The sequence below is a fragment of the Scaptodrosophila lebanonensis genome, unplaced genomic scaffold, assembly GCF_003285725.1.
Source record: "Scaptodrosophila lebanonensis strain 11010-0011.00,11010-0021.00 unplaced genomic scaffold, SlebRS2 tig00001412-arrow-pilon, whole genome shotgun sequence".
Lineage (NCBI taxonomy): Eukaryota > Metazoa > Arthropoda > Insecta > Diptera > Drosophilidae > Scaptodrosophila > Scaptodrosophila lebanonensis.
This window is the reverse complement of record NW_022060739.1, coordinates 11,024,592-11,049,790: the sequence shown is the minus strand read 5'-3', so window position 1 is coordinate 11,049,790 and position 25,199 is coordinate 11,024,592. Positions and strand designations below refer to the sequence as shown.

At 42.0% G+C, this 25,199-nt stretch overlaps 1 protein-coding gene across 1 annotated transcript in view; it reads right to left on the bottom strand.

The window, feature by feature from the left end:
- Positions 1–25,199, bottom strand: part of LOC115631942 (fibronectin type-III domain-containing protein 3A) — a 63,301-nt gene that overhangs the window by 5,490 nt on the left and 32,612 nt on the right. Inside the window, exons 2-4 of the mRNA XM_030528794.1 lie at positions 14,794–14,963; positions 743–1,019; positions 296–681 (exon numbers count right to left, since the gene is read on the bottom strand). Coding sequence (XP_030384654.1) covers positions 296–681; positions 743–1,019; positions 14,794–14,963 — 833 coding nt within the window. The remainder of the gene's footprint in view (positions 1–295; positions 682–742; positions 1,020–14,793; positions 14,964–25,199) is intronic.

Below are 25,199 nucleotides of genomic sequence, written 5' to 3'. Positions count from 1 at the left end.
AATTGCTTTCTCCCAATTATTAATTCCATGTTAATATTTTATAAATTATCGATATTATCAATAACATGCGTATCATTATCAATAATATTGATTTTGTTTTTAAAAATAAATAAAATATGATGTGATTTGAATAAAAATTGTAATTATGAAGAATTCTTGACCTCTATTACCCGATTAATGATCGAAAGTACTATACTCGTAGATCGTTACGTTAGTAATAAATGATGACGTGTAGCTTTAGGATAGATGGAGTTTAAAGGGTGGTGTGGGTTTGTTTTTGAAGTCGTTGACTTACCTCTGGCTTCTCAATGGCCGACAGCTGCTCCACTATGGATGTTTGGTAGTCCTCCTCATCCTCGGCAGCTAGACTGGAGGTGTCTTCGCCATCCTCGGAGGTGCCTACAGAGGAGGCGCCACCGACGCTACTGCCAGTGCGTTGGTGTTGTGGTTGGTGCTGTTGCTGTGGCAGCGATGGAACGGTGGCTGCATTAGGAACGTGCGTGCCGTTACCGTTGCGTTGCGATAAGCGGCGTCCATGATTGTGCACATGATGGTGATTGTTCAGGTGCTGTGCTAGAGGCACTGTACCTGGCGGAATGTTGTTGTTACTGTTGTTGTGATGGCCGTTGATGTCGTTGCGACGCGGCGAGGGTGAGTGTGTGGGCGTGGAGACGGCGGAATCTATAAGCGCATGAAACGGGATTAGTGGAGGCAAATCAGCCACTGAGAATTACGGTCTTACCGAGTTCGCGTTGCCTCTCCAGTTTGTGGACCAATTTCTTGTGTTGTCGCTGGCTGCGCTCATCCTTGTAGTTGGGCGGCGAGGGTGAGTGCGGGGAATGTGAGACCTGTGTTCTGGGTGGTGGCTGCTGTTGTTGTTGCTGCTGTTGGGGTGGTGCGGCTGCCGTTTGCGGCTGCTGTGTGGCTGGCGGTGGTGGCGGCATATGATAGTGAGGCGGTCCGTTGCCACCCGGTCCGGGCGGGTAGCCGGACAATGGTGTGAAGAAATTGCCATTGATCTGTGAAAAGTGTTAAATATTTCGTTAAAGACGTGGCAAAAGAGCGTAAGCGCGACATCCCATACATTAAGAACAACGCGTGTTGTTGTCGTTGTTGTAGAATCGGAGGATGTGGCATTTTTTTTTGGTTTTTGAGACTTCATTTTAACTACAATTGGCAATGTTTGCGGCAAGAATAACACGTCGCCTCTTCTGCACAACTATCTATAGCCACACAGAACGCGTCGTTGATAACAATTTTTACGAGCTTACTAATTAATTGGCAATTGTTATCTGCTGCGAAAGTAAAAGCTTTTTTGAGTGCACGTCAATGTACACAGACCGCGAAATCAGCTGCTTGTTGTTTCCGCAGGGGAAAGAATACTAAAGAGCGATAAGGGGAGAGGTCGATAACACAGTTTGTGCAAAAGCTAACCGCTACACAACAAATGGCGTGTCGTGGCAGGCACCTTTGTAGCAGGCGCAGATCAGTGCTGCCAAGTGAAGCGAACATTTTTGAATTTTGCACGCGATGTTATCACAAAAATTGCGCTAAAATTACTTAATTATACGCAAAATGGTATTGCACCACTTCTAGTGGCTCATTAAAATAAACACCAAAGTGCTGAGTGGTGAGTGCAGAGCCCACATGTACTCGCAATTTGCAAATTGCGCAAACCGGTTGATGATTGATAATTTTTTGCACTACCAAACACCAAACACCAAATAGCAAACAGCAAACAGCATAAAGGCAACAAGAAATTATTATGCCAATTTTACGTTTTGCGTGCAAAACATGACTAGACTGTCGACTGACTTATGCAATGCCAACTAGTGGGCTTGCAAAAAAATTTGTTCCGCCTAATTGTCGGCACTTCGCTTTCGCACAGTCGCCTTCCAGGTCCAGGGCAAATGAGGAATGTTTTATAGTTTAGTTTTATTGCTAACAAAACGAGACAAAAGCGTTAGCGTTAGCGTAAGCGTTGGCTATGGCTATTGCTATGGCTTTGGAGCAGCTGGTGGTAGCCACAAAATGGGTCAAAGTTAATGAGTTCGGCTTCGCACGGCTCCGAAACGGAAACATTCCAAAACAAAAGGCCGCACACCAACTAAAAACAAAAGCGTAAACAAAGACCATGATGTGGCTTAAAAATGTTGTTAACTATAGTTTTTGTTTGCGTGTGTGCTTGTGTATGTGTGTTTGTGCAAAATGCGAAAAATGGCAACTGGAAAAATTTGCATAGATGATGGCTGAACAATTTGCAAGGAAAAACATAAAAGTCAGCAAGTCTTCTGCAACTTTGTCGCTGCGACAGTTATTAGGTCGTCGACGCATAATTAATTGCTATGGTGGGTGGGCGCTGTTTCTTGCATAATTCCCCAACTATGCAAATTAGCATACAATAAAAACTATAAACATTTCAACAGGGCGCACTCACAGAGCGCAGCAAAAACGGCCAATTCTTTTGCCAGCCATGTTAATTAAGTCAAGAAAACCCCAACACAAGCACTTTCATTTCAGCAACAAAGCGTGACGATTACAACAGCTATGGCATATGCATAAAAGTAGCTTAATTGAGGAGAGAGGTGGGACACTATTACTATACTGTTCTTCAATCTTGTCATGATTTATTTATTTTAACAACTCCTAAGCGAATATTTCGTACCAGAATTGTTAAGCATTGCTAGGAAAATAGCAATTTATTCATTGCCAGTTATATTCATTTTAAATTCATTGTTTCGAGTATTAAAACAATGAATTATTCTTAAGCGTTTAACTTTAAAAATCCGTACGAACGAAATATCCAATGCACATTCAACAATGGCCTCGTTTTTTGTTTCAAAATGCAAGTCCTACACCCTTCATTTTCCAACTGCGATAGCACTCCAGAGGCTTCTGTTTTAAAAAATCTCTCAATAGATTGGGGTATGATGAAAAAATAAACAAAAATGAATCGCATATTGAATTCAATTGTTTTAAAATGATAATCGCCAGAGCTCTGTATTTAAATTGTCATTATGCTCGAGTGTGTCCGACGGACGCTGTCATGATTTATGCCTCATTACAAAAACAACAAAAGCAATCGACTTACATGTGTACATATTAGTTGTTATCAACGTGGTGCGCCGTCGATATAAACGCAATAAAATAAATCATGAAAACAACATTAATGATTATAAAAATTAAATGTCAACTAACTGTTGTCGGAACTGAGCACAGGAAGCCGTAATTATTGAAAATTATAATTCAAAGTTGCCTTTTTTTATTATTTAAGGTTAAACAATTTTAATTGGGATTGATAATGGAATAATAAATCCATATCAGCGTGGGCAAAAACAAACCGAAACAAAACAAGCACAATAAATAGACGGGGATTTTTATTAGGCAATAGAAACTAACAAGCGTTCAATTTGTAAAAATAATACAGCAATAGAACATGTAACAGTAAATTGATTAAAAAATTAATTAAGGGTTATGGGGCTTGAAATTGTAAAAAAACTGTTGTGTTGAATTAAAACTATTATATAAAGCAATGAAGTATAGTGTATACGAGTATATACCAATTTTTAGAGCTGATTTGAGCTATTTCCAAACTAGCTTAAGCTGCCATATTGGTAACAGAATACTTGTTTAATAAATTGTATATACATTTAAAAAAGAAAAAAAAAAGATTTGAGTTAACGTGTTTGTATGTTCTTTTTTTTTTTTTTTTTTTTTTTTTTTTTTTTTACATATATACAATTTATTAAACTAGTTTTCTACTACCAATATGGCAGCTTAAGCTAGTTGAAAGTTAGGGAATACAAAAGTTGTCTATAGTAAGCATCTATAGGACGCACTTATATCTATGTACATATATACAATATTTACAATGTTTTACATTAGAAATGAAATTATATTTTATGATATATATTATATATTTTATACAAGGGATCTTGTGGGGAGATCCTTTGGATGGCACTTCTTCAATCTTCTCTTCTTAGGTTTGGACAGGAGCCGCCTCGCTAGTGCGTTGGGGTGACTGCCGAGTCGCTTCTCGTAATTGCTTGCGTGCATTTGAATGACATCGCCAACCTTGGGGACACATAAGTCTCTTTCGATGTCCCTAGTGCGCATATACCAGGGAGCGTTGCATATTTTTCTGAGTATTTTAGCTTGCGCAACTCTTATTTTATTTAGGTTCGATGCAGCGGCAATGCCATAAATTGGTAGCGCATACTTCCATATTGGACTTAATATGGACTTGTATACTGTCACCTTACTGTGCAGAGACAGCTTGTTGCAGGGTGCAAGCAGCCATGCCATCTTTCCGGCTTTTGCCATGACCGATCGCTTGACCATTGTTGTATGCTTGCTGAAGTTGAGTCTTCTGTCCAGAATTACACCAAGATATTTGTGCGAATTTGTATGACTGAGCGTGGACCCCAACATTGTGATATCTCTGCATGACGACGGCCTTGTTGTAAATGTGACATTCGCACACTTGCTGGCATTGATACCAATGTTCCAATTCAGAGCCCACTTCTCGAAACTACTTACATACTGCTGTAAGGCTTCCGAAGCTACATCGATATCTCTGCATCTGGTAAGCACCGCAGTGTCGTCTGCGTAAGTAGCTATTAGTGCGTCATCCTCGTCTACTCCAAGGATCTCTTGCGGTGCAGGCATATCAGCAGTAAATAATGTATACAGGGTAGGACCGAGAACACTGCCTTGGGGCACTCCTGCACAAATTGAGCGTCTCGTGGATTTCACTCCATCAACAGCAACTCTGAAGCTTCTGTCCCTTAGAAAGCTTTCGATGAGTTGAAACAATTGAGGAGTTAGTATGCCTTTCAATTTGCAGAGGAGACCATCATGCCACACTCTATCAAAAGCTTGTTTAATATCCATAAACACAGCCACTGAGTACATCTTTTGCTCCATGGCTTCCAGGGCGAAGTTGACCACACGGTGGAGCTGTTCCGGTGTTCCGTGACTTCTTCGAAATCCAAATTGCCATTTTGGAATTCTGCGCGTCACGGCTTCGAGCTGGAGAATCCGGTCCAGAATCACGCGTTCCATCATCTTCCCGAGGGCAGGTAGCAGACTAATCGGCCTATATCCATCTACTTCAGTATGCTGTTTCTCTGGCTTTGGAATCATCGTAATTAGCGCCATTTTCCAGCAGTTTGGAAAGTGCCTCAGCCTGAGTATGTTATTCATGAGCAAAACAATATACAGCAGAGCCCTTGTGGGGAGCAGTTTCAGCGTCCTGTTGTCTAAAAGGTCTTCTCCAGGCGCTTTTTTGACCTTTAGATTTTTTATCTGCTGTACCACTTCTTGCAGTGTAACTGGGCTTGCAGGCAAGGCCATTTGGAATGGCATCTCCAGCCTAAGCTCGACTACCCTTCGCCTATCTGCTGATGTAAAGTCAAAAGGCTTAAATCTTTCCTCTAGGCTGTTTGCAAAGATTTCAGCTTTCTGCTGACTGGAATAGCTCCATCCGCCTGAAGGATCCTTAATTGGAGTCTTAGGGATGACCAGCCTCTTGAATCGCCTCGTAAGCTTCCAGAGCGAGTAATTAAATGATGCATCTGGACCAGCACTTTCCAATATGTCATCAATTCTGCCTTGTCTGATTTTAGCAAGCTCTTTTTGCAGTCGATTGGACAGTCTTTTGTAGATTTGATGAATGCGAGTATCTCCAGTTCTTGCATATTCTTTCCTGACTCTTCTTTTCAGGCTTAAGAGCGCAGCAGCCGTTGGTGGTAGACTAGCTTGACTATGTTGGGTTGGCAAGCGTAAAGTTTTCGGTGCAGCAGAAGACGCAGCCAGTGAAATGTTCTTCATGAGGATTGATATCGCGTCTTCGATATCCTCTGGGCTGTTAATTTCGACGTTCAGGTTAATTCTTCTTTCGAGATCGGCTTTAAAAACATCAATACGGGAGCCAGGTGGTAGAATATATTCCCTCTTGGGATTATATTGCGGTGCATGATGTAGCGTCGCTACTACTGGAAGGTGATCCGATGCGAGCTCATATTTTGTTTCAACGGTGAGTCTGTTTAGGGCAATCCTGTTGACAATAAAGAAGTCTAGTGCAGAGGGGTTAAGCCGTGTGTTGTAAGAGTAGAAAGTTGGCTCTCCAGTAGCAAGAACTTGGCAAGTAGTACTAGCTATGGCCTCTTGCAAACACCTTCCTCGCCTGCAAGATCTGGAATTACCCCACCATTGGTGTTTTGCATTAAAATCACCGCCTACAATAAACTTATCTCCTAAGGTTGCAAGTAATAGATCAAAGTCGGCCCTGCACCAAGCTTCATTGGGAGGAAGATATAGGGAGGAGACTTTGATGCTTCCACCATTCGTCGGTATAGTTACGCTGGCCGCTTGGATGCTTGTTTTTAGAATTGGCTCATTCTGTGAATGAGCGATACTTGATCTAATGATGACTGCAGAACCACTTTTAGCGGTGCCACTGGGATGATTAGCGTAGTACTGGTCGTATCCTGGCAAATATGCGTTCAAGCCAGGACGCATATGCGTTTCGGTTATTAACATGATATCGATCAAGTTTGAACTTAGGAAAAGCCTGAGTTCATCATTGTTTTTGACCAGGCCCCGTGCGTTCCATAATCCGATTTTTAACAGCGGATTTAACATTTGGATATTAGTTTTTGTACCAAGTCACGGAAGGCTCTATTGGAATCCATATTTTCCTGAATGAGCTTATACATTTGATCCATTCTTGCGTTTAGATCAAAAATCGCCTTTTCCAGCATACTAAATTTATTGTTTAGATGCCAATCTTCAGCGGAAATGTGTGCCCGGGGCGAGTTTTGGTTTGTTGGCGCGATGGTACGCTTTCCTTCAATTGGCCTTGCTGCATCAGCGTAAGAGAAGCCACTCTTAACAGCAGAGCTTGAGATGAACTGTACTTTATTGCCTTGGTTGTTTGGGTAACTCCTATTGCTACCGATGACTAGACCATCTCTCGGCAACCTCACAGCTGGCTTAAGTTTTTTGGCTAGATCAATTCTTACCTTGCAGCCTCTGAAGCTCGACATGTGGTCTTCGCCGCAATTAGCGCATATAAATTCCCCATTATCATTCAGGTTACATGATTTTGAGCCAGTATCATGGTCCCCCGAGCATTTACCGCAAACCGGCTTTTTAAGGCAATAGTTCCTCGTGTGCCCGAAATCTTGGCATCTGAAGCATTGTACCAGCTCTTTACTCTGTTTGGCCTTTGATATTGTAACCCTGTGTCTACCAATTTGAGTTATTTTTAGTGCCTCAGCAACGTTGGGTGCGTTCTGGAGGTTAACGTAAAACATATTTTGTCTTGTTTTGACATTATTTATGTCCTCACCATCCTCCTCATTAATTTGAATGTTACGCCAGTCCGGTTTTCTGGGGCAATATATATTCAAAACTGTAAAGCCCTTGTCGGTAAAGGTGCGCTCTATTAATTGCCTGGGTACATTGGGATGAATATCTCTGAGCACCAATCTGCAGGGTTTGTTCTCCTTCAACTGGTGGTGCCAGAATTGACAATTTTGATTGGACAATAATTTGATTATTGCACGAAACGCATTCGAATTCTTCGTATAAATACGCGAGATCCCAGATTTCGATGTGCGTATGTCGTAATCGTCAGGGGAGACAGCAGAATTGAGCGCCACCTCCAGCTTATCCAATTTGTTAACTTGTGGCACACATATAGCAGGAGGCTTAGGAATACTACTTCCCTGCTGGAAACGGCTGGCTTCATTTTGCTGGCTCGATGGATCTTCGGAATCTGGCTCTTCCATTTCCATAATGGAATCAGCTTCTTCCGAAAGGGCTGCAAATCTATTATTTTGAAGCGCTGGCGGAGAGGAGGACGCAGTTCGTTGTCCCTGGGTTGTATTGACAGGAGTTGGCTTATTTTTTTGAGCCGATTTTAGTGACTCGACGGCTCCTTTCCGCTTCCTATTAATACCGGGTACTGACATTTGAAACGAGCAAAATTTGTCCAGAGTTGGATTTGCAACTAAGTTTGTGATTGAAGCCGGTGTACTCACAATGGCGGGTGTGGAGCTCAAACTGCCATTTGATGTCGCTACTGTAGTATACATTGATTGAGAGTTCACCACAGAGAACGTTAGGGTACTTGTAGTCGATGTACAAGTGGTTGAGGCAATCCAGTTACTGGTTGAGCTTGACGGCTTTAAGTATGGTTTTCCCATTGACATATGCAAGTCCTTGGTTATTTTTGCTCTCAGCTCCGAAGGTGATTTACCAGAAATTTTTCTCATCTCCACGTACTTCGGCAGCTTATTGACTACTTCCTCAGCTGCTCCGAGAGCAGCCGAGTCTTCATCAGCATTCATTTACGTGAGATAAGATGACTTGCAAAAACAAGCAAAGAAGAAAAATTCTGGGCTGTCTCTGCTTCGATGACGTGTATACGTCAGCAGAGCAGCCCCATACAGCAGATTAATTGTTGATTGGAATCCAAGAAAATAAGGATACTAAACGATTGCCAAAAAGCCAAGGTGAAACTAGGTTTCCGGGTGATTTTTTTTTTTTTTTTTTTAACGCACTATACGCGAAATAATTGAAAAAAGAGGAATTTACTACAATTTTTCACGGAGCGCACAATAAAAAGTCGACTAGTCACTTTGACAGCTACCAGGGTTGTGTTTGTATGTTCAAAGAATTAAAGAAATAAAAACTAAAGAAATAAAAGCATACTTTTGGGGAAAGTAATGTATGCAACAAAGTTGTCAGACTTGAATTTCATCGAGCCAGCAAAATGAAGCCAGCCGTTTCCAGCAGGGAAGTAGTATTCCTAAGCCTCCTGCTATATGTGTGCCACAAGTTAACAAATTGGATAAGCTGGAGGTGGCGCTCAATTCTGCTGTCTCCCCTGACGATTACGACATACGCACATCGAAATCTGGGATCTCGCGTATTTATACGAAGAATTCGAATGCGTTTCGTGCAATAATCAAATTATTGTCCAATCAAAATTGTCAATTCTGGCACCACCAGTTGAAGGAGAACAAACCCTGCAGATTGGTGCTCAGAGATATTCATCCCAATGTACCCAGGCAATTAATAGAGCGCACCTTTACCGACAAGGGCTTTACAGTTTTGAATATATATTGCCCCAGAAAACCGGACTGGCGTAACATTCAAATTAATGAGGAGGATGGTGAGGACATAAATAATGTCAAAACAAGACAAAATATGTTTTACGTTAACCTCCAGAACGCACCCAACGTTGCTGAGGCACTAAAAATAACTCAAATTGGTAGACACAGGGTTACAATATCAAAGGCCAAACAGAGTAAAGAGCTGGTACAATGCTTCAGATGCCAAGATTTCGGGCACACGAGGAACTATTGCCTTAAAAAGCCGGTTTGCGGTAAATGCTCGGGGGACCATGATACTGGCTCAAAATCATGTAACCTGAATGATAATGGGGAATTTATATGCGCTAATTGCGGCGAAGACCACATGTCGAGCTTCAGAGGCTGCAAGGTAAGAATTGATCTAGCCAAAAAACTTAAGCCAGCTGTGAGGTTGCCGAGAGATGGTCTAGTCATCGGTAGCAATAGGAGTTACCCAAACAACCAAGGCAATAAAGTACAGTTCATCTCAAGCTCTGCTGTTAAGAGTGGCTTCTCTTACGCTGATGCAGCAAGGCCAATTGAAGGAAAGCGTACCATCGCGCCAACAAACCAAAACTCGCCCCGGGCACACATTTCCGCTGAAGATTGGCATCTAAACAATAAATTTAGTATGCTGGAAAAGGCGATTTTTGATCTAAACGCAAGAATGGATCAAATGTATAAGCTCATTCAGGAAAATATGGATTCCAATAGAGCCTTCCGTGACTTGGTACAAAAACTAATATCCAAATGTTAAATCCGCTGTTAAAAATCGGATTATGGAACGCACGGGGCCTGGTCAAAAACAATGATGAACTCAGGCTTTTCCTAAGTTCAAACTTGATCGATATCATGTTAATAACCGAAACGCATATGCGTCCTGGCTTGAACGCATATTTGCCAGGATACGACCAGTACTACGCTAATCATCCCAGTGGCACCGCTAAAAGTGGTTCTGCAGTCATCATTAGATCAAGTATCGCTCATTCACAGAATGAGCCAATTCTAAAAACAAGCATCCAAGCGGCCAGCGTAACTATACCGACGAATGGTGGAAGCATCAAAGTCTCCTCCCTATATCTTCCTCCCAATGAAGCTTGGTGCAGGGCCGACTTTGATCTATTACTTGCAACCTTAGGAGATAAGTTTATTGTAGGCGGTGATTTTAATGCAAAACACCAATGGTGGGGTAATTCCAGATCTTGCAGGCGAGGAAGGTGTTTGCAAGAGGCCATAGCTAGTACTACTTGCCAAGTTCTTGCTACTGGAGAGCCAACTTTCTACTCTTACAACACACGGCTTAACCCCTCTGCACTAGACTTCTTTATTGTCAACAGGATTGCCCTAAACAGACTCACCGTTGAAACAAAATATGAGCTCGCATCGGATCACCTTCCAGTAGTAGCGACGCTACATCATGCACCGCAATATAATCCCAAGAGGGAATATATTCTACCACCTGGCTCCCGTATTGATGTTTTTAAAGCCGATCTCGAAAGAAGAATTAACCTGAACGTCGAAATTAACAGCCCAGAGGATATCGAAGACGCGATATCAATCCTCATGAAGAACATTTCACTGGCTGCGTCTTCTGCTGCACCGAAAACTTTACGCTTGCCAACCCAACATAGTCAAGCTAGTCTACCACCAACGGCTGCTGCGCTCTTAAGCCTGAAAAGAAGAGTCAGGAAAGAATATGCAAGAACTGGAGATACTCGCATTCATCAAATCTACAAAAGACTGTCCAATCGACTGCAAAAAGAGCTTGCTAAAATCAGACAAGGCAGAATTGATGACATATTGGAAAGTGCTGGTCCAGATGCATCATTTAATTACTCGCTCTGGAAGCTTACGAGGCGATTCAAGAGGCTGGTCATCCCTAAGACTCCAATTAAGGATCCTTCAGGCGGATGGAGCTATTCCAGTCAGCAGAAAGCTGAAATCTTTGCAAACAGCCTAGAGGAAAGATTTAAGCCTTTTGACTTTACATCAGCAGATAGGCGAAGGGTAGTCGAGCTTAGGCTGGAGATGCCATTCCAAATGGCCTTGCCTGCAAGCCCAGTTACACTGCAAGAAGTGGTACAGCAGATAAAAAATCTAAAGGTCAAAAAAGCGCCTGGAGAAGACCTTTTAGACAACAGGACGCTGAAACTGCTCCCCACAAGGGCTCTGCTGTATATTGTTTTGCTCATGAATAACATACTCAGGCTGAGGCACTTTCCAAACTGCTGGAAAATGGCGCTAATTACGATGATTCCAAAGCCAGAGAAACAGCATACTGAAGTAGATGGATATAGGCCGATTAGTCTGCTACCTGCCCTCGGGAAGATGATGGAACGCGTGATTCTGGACCGGATTCTCCAGCTCGAAGCCGTGACGCGCAGAATTCCAAAATGGCAATTTGGATTTCGAAGAAGTCACGGAACACCGGAACAGCTCCACCGTGTGGTCAACTTCGCCCTGGAAGCCATGGAGCAAAAGATGTACTCAGTGGCTGTGTTTATGGATATTAAACAAGCTTTTGATAGAGTGTGGCATGATGGTCTCCTCTGCAAATTGAAAGGCATACTAACTCCTCAATTGTTTCAACTCATCGAAAGCTTTCTAAGGGACAGAAGCTTCAGAGTTGCTGTTGATGGAGTGAAATCCACGAGGCGCTCAATTTGTGCAGGAGTGCCCCAAGGCAGTGTTCTCGGTCCTACCCTGTATACATTATTTACTGCTGATATGCCTGCACCGCAAGAGATCCTTGGAGTAGACGAGAATGACGCACTAATAGCTACTTACGCAGACGACACTGCGGTGCTTACCAGATGCAGAGATATCGATGTAGCTTCGGAAGCCTTACAGCAGTATGTAAGTAGTTTCGAGAAGTGGGCTCTGAATTGGAACATTGGTATCAACGCCAGCAAGTGTGCGAATGTCACATTTACAACAAGGCCGTCGTCATGCGGAGATATCACAATGTTGGGGTCCACGCTCAGCCATACAAATTCGCACAAATATCTTGGTGTCATTCTGGACAGAAGGCTCAACTTCAGCAAGCATACAACAATGGTCAAGCGATCGGTCATGGCAAAAGCCGGAAAGATGGCATGGCTGCTTGCACCCTGCAACAAGCTGTCTCTGCACAGTAAGGTGACAGTATACAAGTCCATATTAAGTCCAATATGGAAGTATGCGCTACCAATTTATGGCATTGCCGCTGCATCGAACCTAAATAAAATAAGAGTTGCGCAAGCTAAAATACTCAGAAAAATATGCAACGCTCCCTGGTATATGCGCACTAGGGACATCGAAAGAGACTTATGTGTCCCCAAGGTTGGCGATGTCATTCAAATGCACGCAAGCAATTACGAGAAGCGACTCGGCAGTCACCCCAACGCACTAGCGAGGCGGCTCCTGTCCAAACCTAAGAAGAGAAGATTGAAGAAGTGCCATCCAAAGGATCTCCCCACAAGATCCCTTGTATAAAATATATAATATATATCATAAAATATAATTTCATTTCTAATGTAAAACATTGTAAATATTGTATATATGTACATAGATATAAGTGCGTCCTATAGATGCTTACTATAGACAACTTTTGTATTCCCTAACTTTCAACTAGCTTAAGCTGCCATATTGGTAGTAGAAAACTAGTTTAATAAATTGTATATATGTAAAAAAAAAAAAAAAAAAAAAAAAAAAAAAAAAAACAGACTTGAATTTCAAATAAGAAAGCAATATGATTTATTTACACTAATCGGCATAGTTATTTTGACGAATCGTACTCACAATTATCGGCGTGTGTTGCCTTAAAGACCAAGTGCTTTTGGGGGAATTTAATTAAATGTTGAACCTACTGCGGATCAATGGAATAAGTCAATCAAAGATTCAATCAGTCAGCCTGTTGTTCAATAAAGCTTTAAGCTTTGGAGAGATTTAAGGAGGGATTTAAGCAAAGGACATACCTTGTATATCAAAGGTGAACGAGCTCAAAAGATAGGCTTTTTCTCAATTTAAACACGTTTAGGAGAAGCGTTCTATGCACAGATGAAAGCACCTTTGGATACAATTCATCAACAAAAACAGAGTTTTGTTTGATGACAAACAAATGTCCCCCTATTTGAGAACCCCTATTGAGAATGGGTTCCCTCATTGGAGAATCTTTTATCCTCTGCATAAAACCAAAGCAAATACTACTCTCGATGTGTCTACAGAATTGATTGAGCTCTTGTTTATATCTTGTTAAGCATTAAGAAAGACAGAAGGAGAGGAGGAATGTTAGAAATAGGCTATTAGTATGCTTAGGTACTATATAAAAGTACCTTCAAAATGGAGCTCAAATAATGACCAGACCTGCACCAACAATAGGAAATAAAGCGATCTTGATATGTGCTTTCTGTTCAGCACGACTGAGACCGGTCTAAGCAAGTAACAAACAGTGCTAGACGACTGAAAAGTTCAAAAGTTTACAAATTATTGTATGTATATAAAAATCTAATTGTTATCAGCATGACGATGGGAATGTATTTTGGGATTTCCGTTACTGAATATATGCCGATTCCGCCAAGTACTGGTATATGTTATTTGTGCTTTGCGTTCTATATTTGTGAATACAAACAACAAGCTAGTGATATGCATACTTATTTGAATCATCAAGCAAAGAGTTGTCAAGTGTTTAAAATCGCGTAAAATACAAAAATATTTGCACTGCGGCCAGTTAGTCACTAAATACATTCTGTTGCTAACTATTCGCCGATTCTGGGGTGAATAAATACAATATATGCATATATACTAGATGGATTGATTACAAATGCAAACTTGACGCCTGCCTGCCAACAGTTTTCTGCTACATTTGTACTGGCAGTAAAGGTACACTATATATGTATGTATGTATGTATGTATGTGTACAGTAACTAGTTTTATTGTTCGTGGTTTTTTTTTTTGCAGTCGAAGCCATTTGGCATGCTAATAGTGGATAATTTAAAAGTAATAGTTTTTATTTGTCGTGCACCCATATTTCTATATCACGAGTGGAGATGTCCCACAGACGACGATCGTGGGGCAAAACCCAAGCACAATTTCTAGGAAAAATAAAAAATTACAATAAGCAACTTGTTTGAACGAAAGATGCTCAATAAATTTATTTTTATTGTGCATAGTATACGCCTGCTAATTAAGCGCGAATATATTAGCGTGGCTATAGAAATTGTTGCTGCCTTAAACTGATTGTTCAATTTGTAGTCAATTTGATAAGCGCGGCAAAGTGGATGCAATTCACACCCCGTAAGAATTTACAACTCTGCGGCTAAACTTTTGACAGAAGAACAAAATTAATTGCAATTGCCGTCAATAGTGAGGGATATAGTAGAGTAGTTGCATAAATCCGATTCTGTTGTACAAGTAGTTTGTAATTTCTAAGTATATAAAGGTAGAAGCTTAAGAAACTATTGATGTTGAACTTGATAACATCTATCAAGCTATATATGTGAGAATGCCAAGTAATTGGAGACAGCAGCAACTTTATATGAAACGTTTTAAAATGTTCATCTAAGATTTTAACTTCTTTGCAGTTCACAGTGGAATTATACATTCCCTTCTTTATTCTAGTTTCAGAGCTTATACTCTACTATAAATCAGCTATGTGTCTACTTGTACTTACAAATGGAGTGGCGTGTAGATGGCCCTGGCCGGGATGCAGCTGCTGGTACTGTGGGGAGAGCATCACGTGCGTCACGGTGCCGTTCTCATTAACGTACTGAGGCACCTGCACGGGCACGGGCATCGGCGGCGGCGGGCGATTTTGCGAAACCATTTGAACAGCCGTGGGACCTGCAATGGGAGCAATAAAAAAGGACGCGGTTAGTATCGCCCATGTTTGCATGCATACGACTATAAGGGGAGGGGGGGCTGATGGGGCTGAGTATATGAGCATTCAAATGCAGCAATATGGTGCCAGCTTTAAGGCGACGAGGCGCCTTCTGGGCGCCAGCATGGCGACTACCGAGCAGACTTTGTTTTATGTCAGTGTGCGTGTTCTGTTCGTTTCTGTTCTGTTTTGGCTCTGTTTGTTTAATGGCGAAGAGATGTGCGTGTGCGTGTGCCAAAATGAGATGTGACTGCTGGTCAGGGTGACCGTTTTCCAAACTTCTTATAAGTGCTAAGGCAACTGGATTAAAAGTACAAAATATATGTTGAATGCCAACCAAAGAAACCCGTCTTAAGATTAGGAAACATTTGCTAAGATTTTTTATCTTACTTGTAGTGTGAGTTTCAGAGTCTCTCTATTTTATAAGAAGACTATTTTTTTTCTGAGCAATTGTTGGTCACTCTAGCTATGTGGCGCGGAGAGGCTGGTCGTCTGTGTTTTGTTCCACGTGTTTGCTCAGCACGCATACGCACCGTTGACCATTTAAATGTGCATTTCATTTGCGATTTAAGGCACACAGTGCGTATGATTAATAGGCAGACGCAGAGCACAATTCAGCTACATTTTTAATAAATGCTCGGCCATAATTTCGCGCCAGCAACATTTCTTGGCATACGCCGGTCCTGTTATTCCCCCTTCAACACACAAATGGGAACTTTAGCAACATTTTTTGGCACCGCTCGCTGCTCGTATTGCACAAAACTGTCATTAGAGCTCGCCGACGATTCCGGCAGTTCCATCTCTAGCCAGTTACATTTCGGCTGCAACTTTGTCGCATGTCAGCGAAGGCCAGTTAGAGGCAGCAGTATGTGCTTTAGCCAGACAACTCATATTGCCTTTGGGCAGCCGATATCTGGCAAACACATACTATACTCGTACTACACAACCAAAGGCATATTTTGATTTGGAATTTTGTATTGCTTTTCAATTGTGTACTAGATTTTGGCTGTGAGTTCGCATTGCGGGCACCCAGCCCCAAACCAGTTAATTCGTTCAGCTTTCGAGAGATGTCTGGACGAGATTAGCGCATGACTTGGCTCAATGGCCCGACAAATGGGCAACTGTAGTGGACGTTCGATTAGGCGCACTGAACGTTCACTTCTGCGATACAATACAAGTACGAGTGCAAACACAACTTCCCAGTCCTCTGATGCGATGAAATTTATTGAAATATTTTAAGTAAAGAGAAATTATTATAAGCTCCACTAGAAATTATGTATTATTCAAGTAATCATAAGTCAGCAGAGTCCAATTCCTATTCGCTTACGGTAGAAAGAAGCCCTTTCAGCCGCTCTCATTTATTTCGATTTTACTGTCTTTTTTTTAAAGATAATTCCCCCAAGTTTTTAGCTCGTTTAGATGTAATTTCAAAGTTTGATTTATGCAGTCGATCAATCATTTCGAAAATGAACGCACGACTGAAAACTTTAAACGAATACTTATACTAACATCTACTACACCTTTGCTCTGACATGGTTTTGATTTTCAAAGCATTGCCTTTAAATTTCTAGCTGCCTCAGGTGGCCCTAATCCCTTTCTATTGTTAGCAGGGAAGACAGGGGAGTTGGAAGGTGTGGCATACAGGTTATATAGCCGCACTATCAAGTGACGTGTATGTTGCATATCAATGCTTTTGACGCAGCAGCTGCCACGCTTGTTTTTAGCAGCTGCGTGCACTTTGCATCTTGCCTGTGGCATGCTGCAGATTGTTAGTTGCACGTTGCATGTTGGGCACGTAAAAAGCCATGTCTTATGCGTCATATGTTGCATATGTTACGCGTCTTTCTTTCATTCGTGCCTTCACTCTTTGCTTCGTTTTCTGGCCAAACAATGCAGCTGAATACATTTTGGATGCGCACACGGGGCGTATGCGTAATGTTTGCTAATGGATTGCTAAGCCACGGCAGTCTGGGTTAGAACCAAAGTTGAGACGGCTAGCGCCTTAAAGTTAATTAAACAAGTACACGCTTAAACTTTTAACTAAGTAGCGTAAATGCGAACTAACTGTAATACGCTTAGCCATGTCTCGCGGCCAGTCAAGCCGAAAATGCAGACAGTGGAGCGGCCGGCCCAGGGGCGTGCCAATGGCAAATCAACTGTGAATTGCAGCAATAACAACAATAACTAGTGTGTGGCAGCTGCAAGAACTGTACTCGCATGTGCTTGTGCGTGTGTGTGTGTGTGTGTGTGTGTGTGTGTGTGTGGAGGCCAGCCAGCCAGACAGACAGCCAGCCGGCCAGCCAGCCGGCCAGCCAGCCGTTTGGTATGCTACAGTTAGGTGTAAAAATGTTGGTTTAGTGCGCTGACGCATAACATGCCAAAGCGAAAGAAGCGAAAGCGCTGATAAAAACAAAGCCAAAAACAGTTAATCAGGTTTACCAGTAACAGCTAAAACAACAATAGCAGTTGGTAGTTGGTAGCCAGCCACCGTTAGTTGTCTTCGCTGTCTGGCTAATTTAATGAAGCGCATGCGAAACGCGCCACATGAAATGCACACCACAGACCAGAAAGTTGTTGCAACTCCCAAGCTCTGCCTCTTTGCCTCTTTGCCTTTCTGCCACCCTGGCCGCCACACACGTCAGTCTCTCTCTCTCCGCTGGCAAGTGTTAAAAGGCAGCAATTAGTTACTGTCCGGTCATAGACGACGGCACGATAGCAGCTTATCACTCGCCAGCAGACAGTTAAAGGCTTTGCGCCCCATAATTGATGTGTGGCCGATTGTCTGTCTTCCGCCCCTATTGCCAACTTCCCTTCGGAAAGTCTACAGTGTCCAGTAACCAGTAACCAGTAGCCAGTGTCTGATGCTTGGCTAACGCTTCAACTTTGAATTAATTAACGCTAAACTGCTTATGCTTATGGGCCGACTGACTGGCTGTTTGGGGTTAAGTCTTGATTTCATAATTAGCTCTTAGTGCGGCCTCGAGCTTACAAAAACAATTTCTCGGCTCATTGTAATGTGCAACAACATTTCCAAAAACATTTTCCTCTAATTGCGACGGCGGAATTTCGCCAGCCATTCTAACCATTGAATGAATAAATTGCTTAAAGTTTTGTACATATTGCCAAATTGAAGGGATTGCCGTCTTGTGGGCGGCAAATAATTGGATAATATGAGTAGAAGAAGATATTTTAATAGGAAGATGTTAGAAATTTGTCAGTTATCAAGTATATATTTCAACTTTTCATTTACCAGTTGAAGATTAAAAATTGATTTACATTCCAAGACATGCTTGCTGTACATATATAGAATTTGTTTGAAAAATGTTTCATTCTGTAATTTCTTGGCAGATTTTACAAATAACATATATATTAGATGAAAGCTTATTAATAGAAGATTGAAAAGAAAGACAGTATGATAGTCTTTGGAAACAAAAGAAAATAATGTAAGCCTGAATAAAAATCGCTTCAGGAATTATTAGAGTAAAAACGTTGGATATTCAAACCAAAAGGTGTACTTGTATTTCTTTGTAATTTGATTTAATTTACAAAAATGTTGATTACAAAACCTTTCTTTTTTCGCTCGCACTTTCTTTCTTTCGCACTGGACCATAGAGACGTTAATATTATAATTTCGATTCAACTTCACATTAAAGTTGATTAAATTTTTAACCCTGCCATGCTCATGCATGCTTGGGCTTAACAACAGCCTTTCTCCCAATGTGCTTGCGCAATCCTTTCAAAGCCCAATTGCTCAACTTTTTGGCCATGCTTCGTTGAATGAGTGGCTCTGTCTCTGTCCCTGTCTCTGCCTCTTGCTGTGGTTGTCTGTCTGTCTGTCTGTCGCTGGATAGCCTGTGGCGAGATTGTCACTGCGCGCGTCCAAAGTGGCTGAAACTTCACTTTTATTCGCTGTGTAATTACAAATTATTGCCATTGTTGCGGCTGTTGTTGTTGTTGCTGTTGCTGTTGTTGCTGTGGTTGCTGTTGTTATTATTGTTATTGCTGTAGTTGTAAGAGTAGCTGTGGCTGTTATTATTATTATCAACGCCAGGCTACGCGTCGCTGCCTGTCGGCGGCGTGTCAAATGAACTTGACAGCCTAGTAGTCGAGGTCTGGGGGGCTCTTTGGAGGCCTGTGGGAGGGTCTTTGGGTCTTTGGTCTCCTTGGGGTCGGCGGAGTCGTTGACGAGGTCGACACGCACGACATGCACCCAAAACGCTTATGAAATTAATAACAATAATTTTAATGATGGCGACGCGTGTTGAAATTTTAGCAACCAACCAAAAATTTCGCTGTGATTTTTGCTGCAAAAATCCGTTCGTACTCCTCTCCTTTTCCCCAATCAGCACTCTTCACGCATAGTTTATAATTATTGTCACACAATTTCGGCATTATAATGCGAATCTAAATTGTTGCGGAATTTCCGAAAGTCTAGCTGGCTATGTGGCTTATCTCTTAGCCATTTTCTTAGCTCGGTCCGAGTCCCAAATGGCTTGTGTGGCTCGACTTGTTATTGAGTTCAATTAACGACGCGTGCGCGATTATTCTGATGGTTATGGCACAACATTGTCGCCCGCCTCAATGAACTGTGCTCGCTAAATAGCTCCGGCCCCGAACCATTGCCAACTGATTTAGCCACAATGAGGGGGAAAGCCAACATCAAATCCAAAACTTTCATATGCACGGCCCACACGGCCCAGATGGGGGGCTACAAGTTTCTCAATCCATTAATGCAAAACTTTTTTTTGTAACCGAAAATTTGCTTTTAACAATCAGCTTTAATTGCGCATACGCCCTGTTAAACGACAAGTTAAGCTCATATGGATTTTGATTGATGTTCATTTTTGAAGCCACTTGGCCGAGTGGCCCAAGTGGCGTATACGCAATGTTTACTCGTTCCATCTACCTTTCGGGTATACCCTTTAACATGCTGTCGCGGTGCTTGCATTTGATAACTCACTTCAGGATAGCCTACAAGTTGTTTGGTTTCATGTTTGAGAAACAAATAGCATTCAGTTAAAAGTTTTTAAATTATAAAAAGCATTCATAAATGCAGTGAAACTTTTTTGTAACTCGAAACTCACATACCAACTCCAAACCGAATGTGATGTCAAAGTTGTAGACACAATTTATTCATAATTCGGTTAAGAAAGTTTGGCACGTGTCTGTCATAATTCGGTTTTTGTTTTTGTGGTAGGCTCTCAATGCGTTCTGCCTCAGTGTTTGTTTGGCTTTTATTGGCATTTGAAAATGTTGCTTCTATATTTTGTTTATGTACATTTAGCTTCGGGCTTTTGTAGATAATGAGAGTATTATTCAAGTATTAAAGCAAAGATAATAAACACCAAACAATGATAATGCTGTTGTGGTACAATATTAATTAAAATTGAAACTTTTTTATTGTAACAATTGGCAGTTTCCATTTTGGAATTGCTGCCTCATCTTTGATGTTCATATTTTTGCCAAAGAATGATCATCCAAATTGTCTTCTAACAGTACAAGTAGTTCAAAAATTCTTCAAACTGATGTCTAATTATAGTAAGAAATGGGACTGCAAGTTTTCATTTAAGAAAAAAAGAGTAAGATTATAGAGTTGTCAATATTTTTAGATTATTATTGAAGCAAGTTTTCTTTTAAAAAAAGTCCCATATTTGGCTTCAGAATTCAGGGCATTTAAAGTTCAGCTTTCCCAATACATCCTTTCCTCTTGTACTTTTTTGTGCTGTGCATAAATTAATGGGGATTTTTGTGTGCTTTTGATAATGCCAGGCGGCGGAATGCCAGCAGTATGTTGGGTCTATTGTATTTTTCAATATAACAAGGCAAGGCACGAAAACCGTTTACACACACACACACACACACATGCATGTATGTATTGACAGACTGTCATGCAAATATTGGTAGCATGTCACCTACATACACAAATATTTAGTGTGCACGTGTGTGTGTGTGTGTGTGTGTGTGTGTAGAGAGAGACACAAAAACAACAAATAAGTGAGGCCGACAGACACTGCCGTTAAATTTCAGACGACGCCTACGCCGACAAATCGTCAAGCCCGTAGAGGCAGCCAGCTCGGGGAGGGGTGGAGAAGGACACGGCACAGCACAGCACAGCTGTTGAAAAAACGCCCACAGGCGACAAAACGGCACGTGAACAAGGCAATGCGTGTGTGTGTGTGCGTGTGTGTGTATACGTCAACACATTATGGCTCATTTATGCTTTATGATGAGCAAATATTGTTATTAAGACGAAAAATTGCGCGAACTAAGCCACCAACACCACCACCACCACCACCACCACCACCACCACCACCACCTCCGCCGCCCACACGACCGAGCCACTTCCGCCAAACACTTTCCAATACCAACACCAGCAACACCCATCCACCCCGCCCTATATCTACGCCGTTGCCTGTCATTTAGCTCTTAGGAAAATCGTTCGGTTTTGGTTTATTGGTTTTGTTCCGACTGCTGTTTTTTTTTTTTATGCGAATACAAGTGCGAGCTTGGATGAGTTCTACTTGGGCTTTAAATTAATGCGCCGGCTGGTTAGTCAGTTGCTGTTGTTTTTGCCTGCATAATGTAGCAGCAGGTAATGCGATATGTATTTGGCTTAAAGCCCTACATTAATTATGGAGCTTAGTGAGCTTTCAAGTAACCGATGAGCTGTGGGTGTGTGGGTTGGAATGCTCGGCAGTAAGTGGGTCGGTAAATGATATCGTTTTGCAAAAATTAGACAGCAAAGCTAAGCACATAAACATATAAAGTGTTGGAGGCATGCATATTCAAGTAAAATGGATGGATAAGATGCGGAAAGTGTGCACAAATGTGTGTGTGTGGGTGTTAAGTTATCACTTGAGCTGAGCAGCTAGTCAGATCCGCCTCTTAAGAGGAAGTAGTGAGCTGTTCATATCAATATATGGAATATCAGTTTGCTTTTATCACATATGAGTGACATTAAATTAATCTCTTAGGTGTAGTACAAGGCTGTTTTCCATAGTAGTTTGAAGGCTTAACACATTTAAGAAGTTCGCTCTTAATTTAAGGGCGATATGAAGCAAGTCTCATTGATGAAAGCATTAAATGCGAATGACTAACTTGTTCAGCTTATGAATTTCTAATTTGTAATTATCAGCTACTTAGTCTTGCCCAGCAATCTACATTCGAGTACACTACGAGTATATACTACAAGTATATGCATGAGCTGTGGCTTTCGAACTTCACAATAAAGGCCCGCCATTCTGTTCGCTCGTTTTTTATTATTCAGTTCAGCTAAATTTGTAGCAGCCGAGCCGCTTATTTAACGGCATTTGCATGAAAGTAGCGCCAACGCTTGCCCAATTAGTCAGGGTCGAGGTCTGGGTATGGGTCTGCCTCTGGCTCTGGTTCTGGCAATATGAAGCCCCAATTCAATTAACTTGCGTGCTTAAGTCAAATTCGCGAGGGTACGCAAAGTCCACTTCAGGCCTGGCCAACACTACTGGCCAGTACGGCAGTACGGCTCGGCCCAATGCCGGCGGGGGTGGCATTGACATTAAGAAATGTTAACCCGCAATTTGCAATTTGCGAGCATGAAAGAAAGAACGAACAAAAAAACGAGAATAAATAAAAATAAAAAAAATAACTTAAAAGCAAATCAGCGTGTGTAGCTCATTAAAGCAGTCGAGCGAGCGCGAATAACAAAGTAACAGTAACAAAAACAACAAGCGGGGGGACTGAGTTGAGGTGAGTGGCGGAGAGTGGAGTGGAGAGGAGGCGCACCAACAGGGAGAACAAATGAAATCAAATTTAAAGCGCGGTAATTAATTTTTCAGCACTACAACATCAAAACCTGAAAGGAGCTGCAAACGTCTAAAGCTGTGATGGGAGGGGGAGAGAGAGCGAGGGAGTAGGGGAGATGACAGTGACGGCCCTGACCGATGCGCTGAACTTCTAACTGTTTTTTCAGCAACTCTGGTTTCGGCCGCAAGTAGAACACCAGCTGGGCTTGAATTATTAATTTTATTTATGCCGCGACAATGACAATGTGTTTTTTTTTTTTTGTTCATTCTTACTTCTCATATTGCAGCGCGCTAAGCCGCCGCAGCCACAGCCAGAAGCAATGGTCATAAATTTTTGAGCACATGAAAAAGCCAAACCATGAGATGATTTGAGAAGAGAGTTGAGGTGGCGGCAGCGGCAGCGGCAGCGGCCACGGCACAATTAGTTGGCAACACTTTACGGTCGTGGCACAAAACAAAAGTGAAAAGACAACACACACACACACACACAATACACACTCGCACGTATATGTATAAATAAACAAACACAGACACACAGACACAGACATGCAGAGAGAAGCAGAAGCACGCTGATACCAAGTTCAAAATAATTTATTTGCTAAGATTTTGTGAGCTGTTTAAACGCAAAAACATATAAAGGCCACCTCGCCTAAATGGGACTCAGCCTGAGCGAAAGTGATTACAAATTATCTCTGGGCGATATCTCTTTGGCAGAGTTATGTACTTAAATGAAACTGTTTAGATATCGCATATGAAATCAATTTAAGGTTTGTATCACTTAAAGAGAATGTGCTGGTCTCCTTCTAATCCATATAGCTAATTGAATTGCCTATAGTTTGTACGCCGAACTTGCCATAAATGAAATGTTAGTGAGCAGCTAAATCGATTTGTCCACAGATCTCGTTGCACCCTTTCACATTAATGAGGTTTCTCTTTAGGGCTATCTACTGTAGTGGGACACCCATACACACATATACATTTATTTTCGCACTCACACATAAACACGTGCGCATAACTAAAACTGCGCCATTTTGGTCAAAAGATTTATAAGACTTAAGCGTAGATACGATGAAGACGACGCCATAGTTGCCGTTGCCGTTGCTGTCGCTGTCGCTGTCTTCGCCGTCGTAGTCGTCGTCGTCGTCGACGTTGACGTCGAGGATACTTCAAGGACAAACAGAAGGCAGTCACATGGACAGGAATATGAAGATGGCGGCAAACAAAAAGGCGGCCAGCGAGACAGAACAGACAGAACTCAGACGCAGACAAATAAAACTTAGACAAAAGCTTACAGGAACAACAATAGCAAGAGCAACAACAAATACAAATACACGAACAACAACAGCTTGAAGCTAAAGGATGGTGCAGGCGGGTTGCTGAGGAATGGACTGAGGAGCAGACTGAGTTGAGTGAAGTGAAGGGCGCTGTCATGTCAGGGTAGCGCAGGTGCTAAAGCTTATTTGCTTTAGATTCTTATACACGCACACACACACACACACACACAGACTCCAACTAGTTAGACAATTCGCACCTGTCGCAGTTTGAATAGCACTGGGCCCCCACCTACACACATATTTATTTGTGCAGTTGTTTTTCTTTTGGGCTGTGACTCGGTTGTGAAAGGCGGTGAGGCTAGTGAGTTGGGTGTCCTAGCGTGAAATTCATTTGGGTCAGTCAGCCAGTCAGCCAGTCAGTCAGTTACACATGTGCGTGCTGCCGTGTCCTGCGTCTAAGTCTGTGGCATGTCACTCAATAGTTGGATTTATTTCAGCACCGCCGATTCGTGATTTGTATGCTGGGCGCGTGCAAATGACCAGTGAAGCGTCGAAGCTGCCAAACTCAGCCTAGAATCCATCAAATGCCGTTAATTAATCATTGTAGTCGTAGTATGGTGCCGACGCGACAATAGTGTTGCCTACTTGCAGGCGTCGCCAGAAAAATAATCTCAAAGAAAAATCAATGATACGCATTGATTAAAGCACAATTTATTGACAGCTTCAGCAATTTTAACTGCCAACCCGTGCTTGACAGTTAAATTTTGGGCAACCACCCGTATCCATCCTATAAACAGTCAGCTAGACACTCGACGCGCCGCTTCATATTATTGTTCTCCTTGCCAAATCGTAAATGGCGTCACTTTGACAGCTTTCTGTGTGTGTGTGTGTGTGTGCCTGTGCCTGTGCATGTGTGGTTTTTATTTATCCTTAGCCAACACATACGTTTACAGATTTCAATTTCTTTTATTTAACATATTTTATTAGCATTTTATGACAACATTAATATCTTCATCCTGAGCTCTCCCCCCTTCTGATTTTTGACATATGAAACTTTTCTGGCTGATGTTGTTCTTGTTGTTGTTTATGCTGTTGCTGTATTCGTATCTGTAACTGCTGACGACACTTCACGCCTTAAATGACA